This window comes from Marmota monax, unplaced genomic scaffold (assembly GCF_021218885.2).
Source record: "Marmota monax isolate L192 unplaced genomic scaffold, Marmota_monax_Labrador192_F-V1.1 WCK01_AAM20220418_F8-fsc00197, whole genome shotgun sequence".
NCBI lineage: Eukaryota > Metazoa > Chordata > Mammalia > Rodentia > Sciuridae > Marmota > Marmota monax.
In genome coordinates, this window is record NW_026694815.1 from 2488692 (window position 1) to 2502582 (window position 13891).

Genomic DNA, 13891 nt, shown 5'->3' on the forward strand with positions numbered 1-13891 from the left:
TCAGAAAGCAGCCCAGCAGGGCACCCGAGTACTGACCATGCAAAGAGGAACAGCCCCTGGGCAGACCCAGCAGCGTGGACTGTCAGCTCTGCCTGGACTCTGGCTGCCCACCGCAGAGCCGCATAGAGGCATTGGAATGGTGCCACTTACTTTAGGCCGAGTGTCCACAACGTAAATGAAGTCACTTCCTGGATTGGCTTTCCTGATGGCCTGGAGCATCTGCTCATCCTCCAGGCACCGTGCACTAAAGCCGGACAGGGGCTGGCTGCTCCGGCAGATGGAGGCCTGCGGGGAGAGCCATAGAGACACAGCAACATCAGGCAACTGCACCCAGAAGACTCTGGGAGTATCTCCCAAACAGAGACCCCTGGGTTCACCTACACCACACACCCGCTTATGAAAATAAGGTAACACTGTCTCTGGAAATCAAGATTTTTTAAATTTTTAATTCAGGTCAAAGAAACCACTTCATGTGCAAACAGTACAAAAACTCTTTGTGTAAGATATCAGGAATGTGTGAAGATGTTTAGATAAGATCAAAATTATGAAATTTAAAGCCATTTAAATAACCTACTTTCCTTTTCACTGGTATTGTTTCATTTTCCTGCCAAAAGCAGAAATACAAAATAAATATTCTAAAACTTACAGGATAGAGCTAACGGCAAGACCAGTAAAAAAAAATAAATAAATAAATACATACATACGCACACACATAGCTTTGTGCATGTATTTTTAATGCTATGCTGCTGGTCATTTTTTCAACTAACCTATTTAAAAACATCACCAATACTAAAAAGCAATTCTAATTCTAAATGGTAAATTTTCACTGTAATGAAAGTCCAGGTTGCTGCCAGGTTTGGTACCAGCTTGACACAAATCTGTGCTGACTCTAGTGTGCTTAGAATCAAGGGGCTACTTTGGCATCAATCTGCATTCTTCACTGCACTGTCCTTACCCTGCAATCCTAACACGGTACATCAGCCTTCCATATTCATAGATCCCACATTAGTGGATCAAAATATTCAGGAAAAAATTGTGCCTGTACTAAATAAGTTCAGACTTTCTTTGGTCATTATAACAATATAGCATAATAACTACTTACAAAGTATTCACATTGCACTGGGTATTTTAAATGATCTAAAGAATATATTGCACAGGAGGATGCACTCAGGTCATACACAAAAACATGCTATTTTTGTATCATCAGACTCTGGTCTCTGAGGGGGATCCTTAAACCATTCCCCATTCAGGGACGGCAGTATACTGCAATGTTAAATGACATGTGGAAGAACACAAACCTACCCCTGAGTTGTGAATAAGTAAGTACAGATGAATATGCAGCTATAAAACATAAGGTTTTTTTACTTAAAAAATATTTTTTTAGTTGATAATAGACCTTTATTTTATTTATTTATATGTGGTACTTAGAATCGAACCCAGTGCCTCACACATGTTAGGCACTCTACCACTGAGCCACAACTTCAGCCCAAAACCTATGGTTTTTTGGTAAAGTATCTTTTTGTAGATTTAAACTTTGCTTTAATGTTTAAATTAAATATATAAATCTCCAAATAAAATACATGAGTGACTCAAAGAACCTACCTTAAGTCTGCAATTCCCCTGGGTAGGAGGAGGCAGTAATCATGGTTGGTGAGAAGTGAACCCCTCCAGACAAGACTGAGAAGGGGAACCCCTTTTAGGAAATAGTCACCATACGTCGTTTCCTGCCCAACTGGCTTGATAATAGGGCTCCACCCATGAGAAGGTGCCCTTTCAGGGTCCAATTTCTAGCTTCCCAGTTCCTAAAGCCCAACTCAAGACAACTTGGCAAGGGCTTGCATTTCCCCAGAAGAATGTGGGCATCGGTACCCCTCAGTGGAGCAGGTAGGAACATTTCTCACCAGTCATAAACATCAAGAATCATAGACTGGCTAGACATATAGACATCTGAGGATGCCAGTTCCATTCTGAAGTAGAAAGGGACCATTACTGATGTGGTTTAAGGAAATTAGGACCTGGCGCTACACTCAGAATTCAGGAGGGCAGTGCATGGAAAATGGAAAACAAAGCAAAGGGGCAGCTGAGTCCCTTCCAAGACGTCTAGTTCTTGAATGTAGGGAGAGGAGAGGGACCAGAGGGTCTGAACATGGGAGAAGAGGACAGCAAACCAGGGCAAGACGCAGAAGCAAGGCAAAGAGAGACCAAAGGACACTGGGGAGCAAAGGACCAACAAATCGCCATAGATGGCTCGGCCTGGGGTCCGGCTTCCTTTCAGTAGTGGTCTTTATGGGGTCAGAGTCTGCCACCCTGCTCTGAGGGAATTCTGACTGGAGAGTGAATAATTCTGAGTTGGCTTCACAAGATATTTTATCTGGGTTAAAGAAATATTAGTTGAGGACGGCTAGCACCAGGCAACCTATTAGATTCTATTAGAAGAGTTAAGCGAAGGGACCTTCTCTAAAAGTAAGAATTGGTCTGTGAATGCACACACCTAAACTCACTAAGCCAGTGAGATTCCAACCATTAAATGAAGCAAATTAGTGACAACAACAATTACCAATTACCTCTGGGGCAGAGAAACCAGATTTAAATGAGGGGTTAATCGGAACAGTTATACTATGAAATGTGGCTAATACATTATAACAGGCATGTTAAATGGACTTCATGCTAGTGTTTTTGTGGGTCATTTTCTGGACCTATGATGTGCTACAAAAAGAACTCCTCATTGACTCAGGGATTCCTCACATGCGGTTTTCAATTTTGTACCAAACAGTGAGTGTTTCTTCGTATCCTATAAACACTCTAGATAGTCGAGAGGTTAAGAAAGTATTACTAGGCCCTGGCAGCACTTCCTACAGGTGTCAAGGTCCTGAGAACAGAGATTAAAACATCCCCAGTGGTATTATCAGGAAAGCTGCTTATTTACAAAGCTACTAATCATTAAAATCTACATGTTTTGAGTGCATATGTGGCAGGCACATGTTTAAGAACTTCACTTTTAATTTGGTGCCAACATACCTTATATACAAACAGAGATATAAAAAATTGTGGTATATATGTGTATTAAGAATTGTAATGCAAAAAAAGAGTACATGTATAGTGGCATAAATTGGCACAAACATACTTTATATACAGAGATACGAAAAATTGTGTTCTATATGCGTAATAAGGATTGTAACGCATTCCACTATTGTTGTGTATTTAAAAAATAAATTTAAAAAAAAGAACTTTGTGTATTTTATTTAATCTTCTAATTATCATATATAGTAAGAGCTTTTATTATTTATAGATGAAGTGATGAAAGCACACAGAGGTTAAGAAACTTGTTCAAGATCACACAGTTAGTAATTAGTAAAACCATGATTTTCCTCCAGACAGTGTTTCCTGATCCTAAATTCTTACCTAAAAGTAGCACCCCCAGCAGAAAAATAAGCCAGATGGCCTAATACAGCATCAAGAGCAGCATTCAAGAAGATCTGGCTTTTAATCCTAGTTTTAGTCTCACTTACTATATGACCTTGGGTAATTTATGTATCTTTTCTAAATCTCAATTCTCGCATCTATAAAATAGTAATAAGATTAAAACCAAAGTGTGTGATAAAGTATATAACACTATAATACTCCTAGAATTGTGCCTATCACATAAGAGGTTTCAATGAATATTAGTGATAAAAAGAAAGGCTGTTTTTCTTAAGGAAATGTCCACTAGAAATCTTTAAGAGTTGTGTGTCCCAGAAATTTATGCTGGGAATTTAGAAAACCATGTGGTGCACAGTTTAAAGCAAACAACTCTCTTTTTTTAAAGATAATATAATAAGAAGAAAGAATGTACCAATTCTGAGAGCTCTTGATTACAAACATGCACGAAATTGTGAACACTTATACATCTCTGTCTGTGATCTGCAAAGCCATTTGATTCCAAAGGGAGTCCATGAGACTCTACCTAGCCCAGGTGTGGTATAAGCCCTAAAATTAACCTTATGGGTTGCCTTGACATCTGGTGAAACTAAGAGGTCCCCAATGCAAGCTCCCCTCAACAATCTGCTTCTATGGATAAACAATTCTCCTTATCTAGCAGGGTAGGGGCAGTTGATGTTCATCCCCAAGTATGGTGTTTCAGTTTCCCAGAAGACCACAGAATTATTCAAATAAGCCTGTCACAGATTCCTATAGGAGCCAGGGGTGACCTCATCAGGTTGATGCTACAAAGCCTGCCTCTCCCTGACCCTGCTTGTCCCTTGAACCCCAATGCAACCCCCATGTGGATCTTTGTGGCATGTGGTAGCCTCCTCCCCTGGGCATTGAGTCCATGTGATCTCAAGCTGCTGTGGATCTACTATGTCCATTGTGAAGCGTCATGAGTTTGGCCATCCCATCACTCTAAGCCACCCTAGATTCACCAACAGGTGTGTAGGACATGATTACAACACTGTGTATGGCAATAGTGGATCTAAAGGGAATTAGGAACCAGCAGCAGGGGCATTTATATCAAAGGAACCTCAAAAGGTTCATAAAATGAGCATGGTTAGATCTGATTCCAAAGGGAGTCCATGAGGCTCAACCTAGCCCACTCATCTAACCACCAATTCCCACTGCCCAATGTTAGCCAAGTCATCTTACCATCAAAATGTCCCTTTAGTAATAGCCACCCCCCTGGGGGGGGTGCATTCCAGTATTTTAACTATAAAATTGTTATTCTTGTTTACAAGCACAACGTTCTACTGCTGGGGGGGAAACATAGTCTTAAACCTAAAAGGTCAAAATCACAAGAGAGAAAGATCAGTACACTTATAGAATTTGTATCCCCTAACTTTTTATGGAAGATGGCCTGTTCCATGTGTGGGTTTTGATGAGCAATGACAGCCAGAAGATTTCTCAGAGTGAGGATACTCAAAGGAACATGGTCATTAAAAGGGGGATGGAAAGAAAAGGAAAAAAATGTGTCGCAGACTTCAGGGGCTCTTCTAACATCAACATGCAAAGGTCCTCCAGCACTGGAACAGGCAGTCTCTCAAGAGGACTGCTTAGAGGAGGGTCAGAATCATAGAAGATTAAGCTCAGGTACTGTCTGAATCTAACCCATTACTTTATTGTCAAACACAGAGGTCCACTTCTATATGAGATGAAGGTCTTAGCATAGTTGCACTGAGTTATGCCATACCCAGGAAGAGCCACATACCTCTAAGAATTCAAACACACTGTGAACAGAGGGCAGCTAGAAAAAGGTCTGGCGATGATAAAACAGAAAAGCAACGTGTAAAACAAAAGCATGCCTCGGAGACTCACGTGGTTATCTTTATAGTAGTAAGAAAGAGCAGGAAATCGCCGTCTACTCCGGAATTTGGAACTCCCTACGATGATGTGTGCCGTGGCTGATTTGGGAACATACAGTTCAGTTGGGTAAGAGTCACAGACCTATCACCAGAAAATACAGAAGGATTTTTAGACAATTGAGTAATCTTTTGTAAACTGCCACCAGAAATTCCACTTCACCTTACTTGTAGGTGGCATACGTTAAGTTTTTCAACCAAGTTACAGAGGAAGCTCTTTTGAGAAAACCAAAACACTTCCAAGTAATAAAGTGTCACTGATTCTTTGTGATGATTCTGACAATAAACAAGATACCCCTGAGCATCCTGTCCTTCTACACCGTCCCTGTTCTCCTGGGACCCTGTTTGTGAAGCAGTCCAGTAAAAATTGAGCATTCTGTCCATCAAAAAGGGACAAATTGTATTTTTGCCTCCTAACAGCTGAGAAAACTTAAGCCAGTAGTATTTGATTGAAAGACTGCCTGACACTGGGGACAATTTTCCTAAAATACAAGCACAGTAGCTGTCATCAGATTACGTTTGTGTCCCTGGCACAAAGGCTCGCATTCCTTTGCCCTCCCTGGATACTCCTGTCCTGCCTACTCAAATCTCATCGATTCTTCCAGAGCCAAACCAAGTTCCAGTTCCCTTAGGGGGACTCCTCTCTGATCCTCCAGTTCATATAGACTTCTGAATCTGATTTCCCAATGTGCCACTCATTACCACACAATACACAGCTTTATTTATATTTGATTTTTATAAGTGTTGATTTGTAAGTGGTAAGAAATGATTTACTTTTTCTGGCAGGAATCATCACAGTGGAAACTCTCATACCTTAGAAGGATTTTGTAATTTGCTTCAGCATCTGGTTCTGATTTAGCAACTTTATGACCTTGGAGAAGCCAGACTACACTGAGCACTTTAGTTTTCTAATCTCTAAACCCAACACTGCAGCAATAATATCTCGAGGGGTTGATAAAATGATCAAATCAGATAGCACTCGTGACAAAGTACTTTATAAACTGTCACAGCTGACAGGAACGCCAATGGGAGCAAGTTATAGCTGCTGCTCAACACATGTTTTGCTTTTGCATCAGTCTATCAATCTTTCTGCAATGTGTCAATTGCAGTTTCCTGGGCTTCATCAAGCAGCTGTTTATTTCCTTCCTAGGCAAATCAAGAGTTCTCAAGTAGGTGGAGTAATGAGGAAATACTTTATCTGCAGATCCTCTGTCCATCTCCACCCACCCTTACCACTCTGGAAGATGGAACTGAAGGGAGTGCAAGCCAACTACATGTGAGATCCAAGTCTCCTAAGCTCTTACAAATTGTTTCATCATGCTGCCCTCCCTTGCCTGCCTTTACCATCTTCATTACCAGACCAGTGGACAACATGGAGCAGGAGATAAAAGGGCCACAAAGGGTATGTCCACAGACCCAAAGCATAATTTTCGGATTCCCCCAAAGATATTTTAGGAAAGATTACCAAAGAGTTTACTGTGGGCTCTGGCACCAGCACTCTGGAGGAAACTCCTGTACCAAGAACAGATGGCCAAGCCTACTTGGACTGGGACAGCTAGAATGACTGCCGCAAGACACGGACTTCCGTCCCCATGCCAACCCAGTGTCTAAAGCCGCCTGAAGTCAGGCTGTTAGATCATTACTACATAGACCACTCCTGCTTGTCTGAGGTTCAAAAGACATGCAGTCATTACACCAGACAGACATTTTCTTAAAATAACAGTTTAAAAAAAAATAAGTAGGTTTTTCACTAAGATGGGGATTACCTACTTTCTTCCTTACAACAACAATAAGGAATTGCAAAATTTTATGACTAAATGAAATAAGATTAAGTAGTAGGCAGTAGTTCTCAGCATACTTATTCAATATTGCTTCTGAATATCAAGAGGTGAGTAAAAAACTTTGAGGTTCCTCCCAGGTCCTTTGACGGGTCTCCCAAAGCCAGAAAATGTCCAGCTTGGCTCAGGTCATGGCCCTGGATGCACCACAGATGGAATGAGACCAAGAAAGAAGATAAACATCTGGAGCCCACTCTCCTTGACACTCTCAATCCAACTTAAGGACCATATTATTGTCTATGTGTGCACAGTCTTCTTTGTTTACCTGGGCACACAGACCCCTGCCCTCAGACTATCAGACCTCTCACTCTCCAAGACAGAAAAATGTAGACCTTCACAGCTTAGTGTGTGCAAAGGCCAAGAACTTAAGAACCTGAGCCCAGTCAATAGCAGCCAGGCTTGCACTGGCTGGCAGGATCTCCCCCTAGGAAGATGATAACCAGTTACAAAGTTTCCTCCTTTCCCCAGAGCACTGGGTCTCAGGAGAAAAACTCCATGGTACATACAGAACTTTCTGAAGAGTTTCTCATGGGGAGCTCTAACAAGTTAAAACACCTTTGAAAAAACTCAGACTCAGTGCCAGTTAAAAAATACAACTTCTCATAGAGCTGAAGAAAAGAAATTCATCCTGCTTTCATCAAAGTAGACAGCGCTAGCAAGTGCAAATTAAAGTAAAAATCCTACACTGAAAACTAAAAAACACTGATGGAACAAACTGAAGAGGACACAAATAAATGGAAAGGCATCCTATGTTCGTGGATGAGAAGACTTAATACAGTTAGAATGTCCATACTACCCGAAGCAACCCACAGATTTGAGGCAATCCCTATCAAAATCCCAAGAGTGTTTTTTGCAAAAGTAGAAAAATTCATCCAAAAATATGTATGAATTCTCAAAGGATTCCATATAGCCAAAACAATTTTAAAAAGAACAAAGTTGGAAGACTCATACTTCATAATTTCAAAGTATATTCCAATGTCACATATATTTTATAGTAATCAAATAGTGATACTGGCCTAAACACAGACAAATAAATCAATGAGAAAAGAACTCAAAAACAAACCATCACACACACATACATATTCCAGTTGACCCTCAGTAAGGTTGTCAAGCCCACTCTAGGAAAAAGACAGCTTAAACAAATGGTGCTGGAAAAACTAAATACATACATACAAAAAATTGAAGGCAGACCCTTATCTTATGCCATATTCAAAAATTAACTCAAAATGGATTAAAGACCTAAATGTAAGATAAAAATTTATAAAGTTCCTGTAAAAGTAATTCAGGGGCTTTATATGGTGATGCACAACTGTAATTCCAGCTTCTTGAGAGGCTATTGCAGGAGGATTGTAAGTTTGAAGCCAGCCTTGGCAATTTAGTGAGATGCTGTCTCAAAAAATAAAAGTAGCTGGTGATATAGTTCTGAGGTAGAGTGCCCCTGGGTTCAATCCCCAATACTACACATACACACACACACACACATACACACACACACACACACGACATAAGGGAAAAGCTATATTGCCATTGATTTCTTACATATGATACAAAAAAAAAGACAATAAAAAAGAAATAAGATCAATGGGAAATGGGACAGATGGGAACACATCAAACTTTAAAATGTGTGTCTAAGTACAATCAAAACAATGTAAAGGCAACCTATGGAACTGGAGAAAATGTTTGCAAATCATGTATCTCCTATATTATTACCCAGGACATAGAAATAACCCCAATAATTCAACAACAAAATCAAATGACCTGATTAAAAATAGGCAAAGGGCTTGAACAGACATTTCTCCAAAGAAGATACACATAATTGTTAGGGTTGTCACCATTTAGAGTAAAACAGAAAATAACAAGTGTTAGCAAGGATGGAGAAAAACTGGAACCCACTGTTGGTGGACTGTTAAAAAGTGCAACCACTATGGAAAACTGGAGGAAGTTTCCTCAAATTTTTAAAAATAGAATTAGCATACGATCCAGCAATCCCACTTGTGGGTAAATAAACAAAAGACTTAAAGCAGAGTGTCAAAGGGATGTCTGTACAACCATGTTGACAGCAGCATTATTCATAACAGCCAAGAGGTGAAAGCAAACCAGATGTCCATCATCTAAGGAATGCATAAACAACATATGGTGATCTTTAATGGAATATTATTCAGGCTTTTTTAAAAGGCAGGAAATTCTGTCACATACTATAACAGATTAACCTTGAGGACATTATGTTAAGTGACCTATGCCACTCCAGAGACAATATTGTATGATTCCACTGATGTGAGGTTATATAAAATAATCAAATTCATAGAAACAGAAGTAGAATGATGGTTGCCAGGGGGAATGGGGAGTTGCTGTTTAACGGGCACAGAATTTCATTTTTGTAAGCTGATTTATTGTAGAGATAAGCTAGACAATAATGTGAATATATTGAGCATTACCAAACCATATACTTAAAATGGTTAATATGGCTCACTGTGTGTTACGTATTTTTTACCACAATAAAAAAAATGTGGTAAATTGTCACTTATACTACAGGCTCAGAGCTGCAGTCCAAATTCTAGTAATGAATCATGTACCACATTATAGCACAGATGAGATTTTAAATATGGTGGAAATATAAGCCACCATTAACCTCAATAAGCCTCCCACAATTTTGTCTGGTTTTGAAAATCAAGAAAGAAAATTCAGAGAGAATAGGAAAAGTTCATAAATGTGAAAAAAGCTTTTTTCCTGAAGATTTTTTCCCTGAATCTTTTATGTTTCTTCTGATTGTGCCTTAGTTAATTATGAAAATAGATTAGAAAGCTAATCATTTTAACTTTTAATAAATAAGGAAAACAATTTTCTTTTCCTTCCACTAAATAAATTAGCCTGCCAGGAGTGCCCGCACGTCTCTGTGTTGTCCTACCCTGAGGAATTTTCTTGGTAATTCTTTCGCCCCATTCAATAAGCTTTTGCTGAGTACTTACTATATTCCAGGCATTGTTTTTAGGTACTGGGGCAGATATAAACAACAGAATTGGGGGCCTTGAACATCTCATGTTCCCAGAACAACTGATCTTTGTTGACCAGGTTATAAACTTCCAGTAAATGAATTGCTGTCCCAGGTTGTTTTCCATCTCAGATGCGATGCAGGTGGTCTGAGACCTCTGTATTCAAGGCCAATTACTCAATCAAAAACTTTCAGATAAGTGTTTGTTGTCAAGAATTGGGATATACCTACATACAAAGTTTCTTCTTAAACATTTAGGATCTAAAACTTGTTTTAAGAAATTTATGATGAATGAGGAAAAGAAGGGTATGAACAGCACAAAATGACTTATGTATAAACAAATAAAATAGAATAATAATACATAAAACATAGGTGTAGCAAACTGAAGTAAATGGCTTTTATAAAATCACAGGTTTGGGATATATTTAAAATTGTAGACCAAGAGAGTTCAACTGAAAATTTAACCTAGTAATAAATGCCAATTACTTTATTTAAAGACAGATAATTCCAAAGTTGGATATAAAACAAAATCCTGGCTCTGAGAGTTAAATTACCATAAGCAAGTATCATAAATGATGGAGAAATGAGGACAGAACTGACATAATAATATTAATAATTAACCTGTCCAAGACTACACAAATAGAAAATGGCAGAACTACCTCTAGAGGCCTAAGTCATCATACTCTATGTCTGGTGTCAATTCCATCATCAGTAGTTTTCTTCTCCATCATGTGACACCATTTGCCCCACCTACCTCAAAGGATCTATGAGAAGAAAAATAAAATGACTTGTAAAGGAAGGAATCAAAAAGTACACATCTTCTCCATCATGAGACGAAAATCACAAGGAAGGGATTAGGACAAAACTCTCTCAGTGGACTAACAGAAATATTCTGGAAGAACACAATTTGTATCCTATTTCTAAAATGGTAATAAATCAGGATATATCATCTTTTCCCCTATTTCAGTGATATTTATAAATTCAGAAAATTCCCTAGGTTTTTACCTCTTCTGTCTCAATGCAGTTTATTGATGGTTATCTTTGTTTTGCTGCGTGTTACTTTTGAAAAGAAATGTTGAGTAACATGTTTTGCAGTCTGTACAATGTAGGACTTTAATGACTGCTCATGAGTCATGTCTGTAATGCTAATTCTAAAAGGAAATCTTGTCAAAAAGAAAAAGAACGTGCATTTCCAAGAAAACGCTATTACACTAGATGTGGCCCCACTTCATTTTCTTCCTTGCCCAAGGATGTGTACATGCTTTTTATTTTATTTTATTTTTTAAAGAGACATCCAATTTTCTTCCTTAAACTTGGATTTCCCTTCCTTTTATTTCCAACCTAAAAATTCAATGCAAAGGCTGGCTTCAGTAAGAGAAAAAACTAGACTGATAGTGTTACCCAGATACTTTAAAATGATTAAACAAGGCTTCATTGTTAAATTGAAGTGTAATTACAAAGAGGAATCAGTATATTGAGTATCTATTCTACCCCAAATAGACTATAAATGCAGGATACTCTGAAAAAGGATGTGGAAGGACCAAACCTAAAGGAAATTAAGATTTATTATAAAGCTATGATAATCGTAATAACTAAAAATGTAATTATAGAATTTACATAGTATCAAATTTGGACAAAGCTTAGCAAATAGACCAGGGATTTTATTTTTCAACAATATGCTAAAATATAAAACTTGATTAAAAAAAAAGAATCAAGACACCCCAGGAACTATCAACAGCTCCTGAGTGGAAATATTTGCAATAGTTACACAAATTATAACAGATTATTACCTAAAATATATAAAATACTTCTATCAGCCCTTCCCCCCCAAAAAGACAATCTTACAGAAAAAAAAAGAGCAGAGATATGAACAGGCAATTGCCAGAAGAGTCAATGTGAATGGCCCAAAACACAAGCATTACTTAGATAAGAAAAAAGTTATCAAAGTAAGTAGATGAGAAAAAAAAATGAAGGAAAATTTTAAGACAGAAGAGTGGACTCGGGGTGGGAGGTTGCCTCAGGCCCTCGGTTCAATCCCCAACACTACAAAATAACAAGAATAAAAAAAAAAAAAAAAGCCACAGAAGAATGTTAAAGTATTGGGGTGGTGGGTTGGTAATTAACCCCCCTCAGTTTTTTGCAAACTTTCTGGAAGTTTCTTACATTAATATTATTGCTTCAAACAGTTTAAGAATAATGAAGCCAACACTGATGTGAAAATCCACCACTGCAAAGAACATGAGTTTCATTTGCTACTCCTGTTTCCCTCCTCTCTCTGTTCCTTTCTACAAGAGTAGACATATTTCCCCACATCTCTCTGGGGGAACCTCTTGGTGACCTTGTGTACCAATCAAAAGTCCAGTGAGCACACTGAGGAGCTGGTGCCAAACTGCCATCAGAGTCTCTCTGACTTCCCCACTAATCACTCCCTGTGCTATAAAAAGATGTGATGGGAGAATGAGGTCCCAGCCAGCCCTCCCACCAACTGCCTGGCCACAAGGTCTCCACAGGACCTCCTTGAATTTCCAATTCCTCAAACATAAGAGGAGGAATATCTACTAGTGATGGTCTCTAAGGTTCCCTTGTTCAAACTTTCTGATTCTAGGTGCAGAGAGAAAAAAATAAAGCTAGCAATAACTAAGAGAGGCTTAGGAACCCACACACTTATACCTACAAAGAGACAAAACACCCAAAGGATATGAAAGTCATGATTCCATGTGGACTGACTATTTGGATTTCGCTAACTGCCTCCACTCACTTTATAGTCTCTATTCACATCACTGAGCTGCCAATAATTATTAGGGAGGCCCATTCGCTTGTATTCTTCACTGAGATCGATCTGCATCCAACCTTGTTCTCTTTCTTCTTTATCCAGCTTGGGGTTGAATGAAAAGCAGTATAACTCCTCATATTTCACTGCAAGAAAAGGGAGAATAAGCCAAATCAAGCTGAGTCAAAGCCAGAACCAAATCTCCCCAAAAACATTCTGTCCCAGCTAGAGCTCACCATCCCAGCCTCTTACCCCTGGCACAATCCCAGAAGCACCCTCTGTGACCAGGGTCACCCAGCTCCTCCTCCTGACAAGGTCTTGGGGCATCTGGACTCAACTTTGCAAGAGCTTCTTTCCTTTTAGAAAACAGGGCTTTTTCTCCCTGTGTTTCCCCCCACCCACCCGCCTAGTTGCTTTAAAAGTGAATATTTTTTTCCAAACCACATAAAATATGAAGCATAAAAATAATGAAGAATGTGTGTGTTCTTTAGACATCAATAATTCAAGATATATATCTCAATTTGGGGTTTGGAGTAGCCTCTCAGAGGTAGAAAGGAGGCCAGGCCACTTCCACATTTTGATGCTCACAATACTAAAAATTAAATAACAAAACAGTTGGAAAAGCTGTTTATGTTTAAAAACACTTGAACATATAATAACTACTTAAATATAACTGTACTGCTCATATCGATAAAATTCATAATAAGATATCAATGTGTAAGACACAGTGGTCTGGTCATGGAGTCAAAGGATGTACCACCAAAGTCTTTTCTCAAATTTTTCATGGTATTTCTGTCTTTATATATTGCCTTTTATGCTTGTGAGGCCAAGCCCAATGACCACATTGTTTTTCTTTTTGCAATACAATTTAGGATTTGGTTTTCTTCCTCGATTCTTGCCATAAAAGGAAAGTGTCCAGGCCAGCACTGTCCATCAGAAATACAATGCAAGCCACATATGTTAT

At 38.8% G+C, this 13891-nt stretch overlaps 1 protein-coding gene across 1 annotated transcript in view; it reads right to left on the minus strand.

Annotated features, from left to right (window-relative positions):
• Mtmr7 (myotubularin related protein 7) overlaps positions 1–13891 on the minus strand; it is a 92964-nt gene that overhangs the window by 45139 nt on the left and 33934 nt on the right. The window contains exons 4-6 of the mRNA XM_046425982.2: positions 12916–13073; positions 5287–5415; positions 151–285 (exon numbers count right to left, since the gene is read on the minus strand). Of these exons, the coding sequence (XP_046281938.2) occupies positions 151–285; positions 5287–5415; positions 12916–13073 (422 nt within the window). The remainder of the gene's footprint in view (positions 1–150; positions 286–5286; positions 5416–12915; positions 13074–13891) is intronic.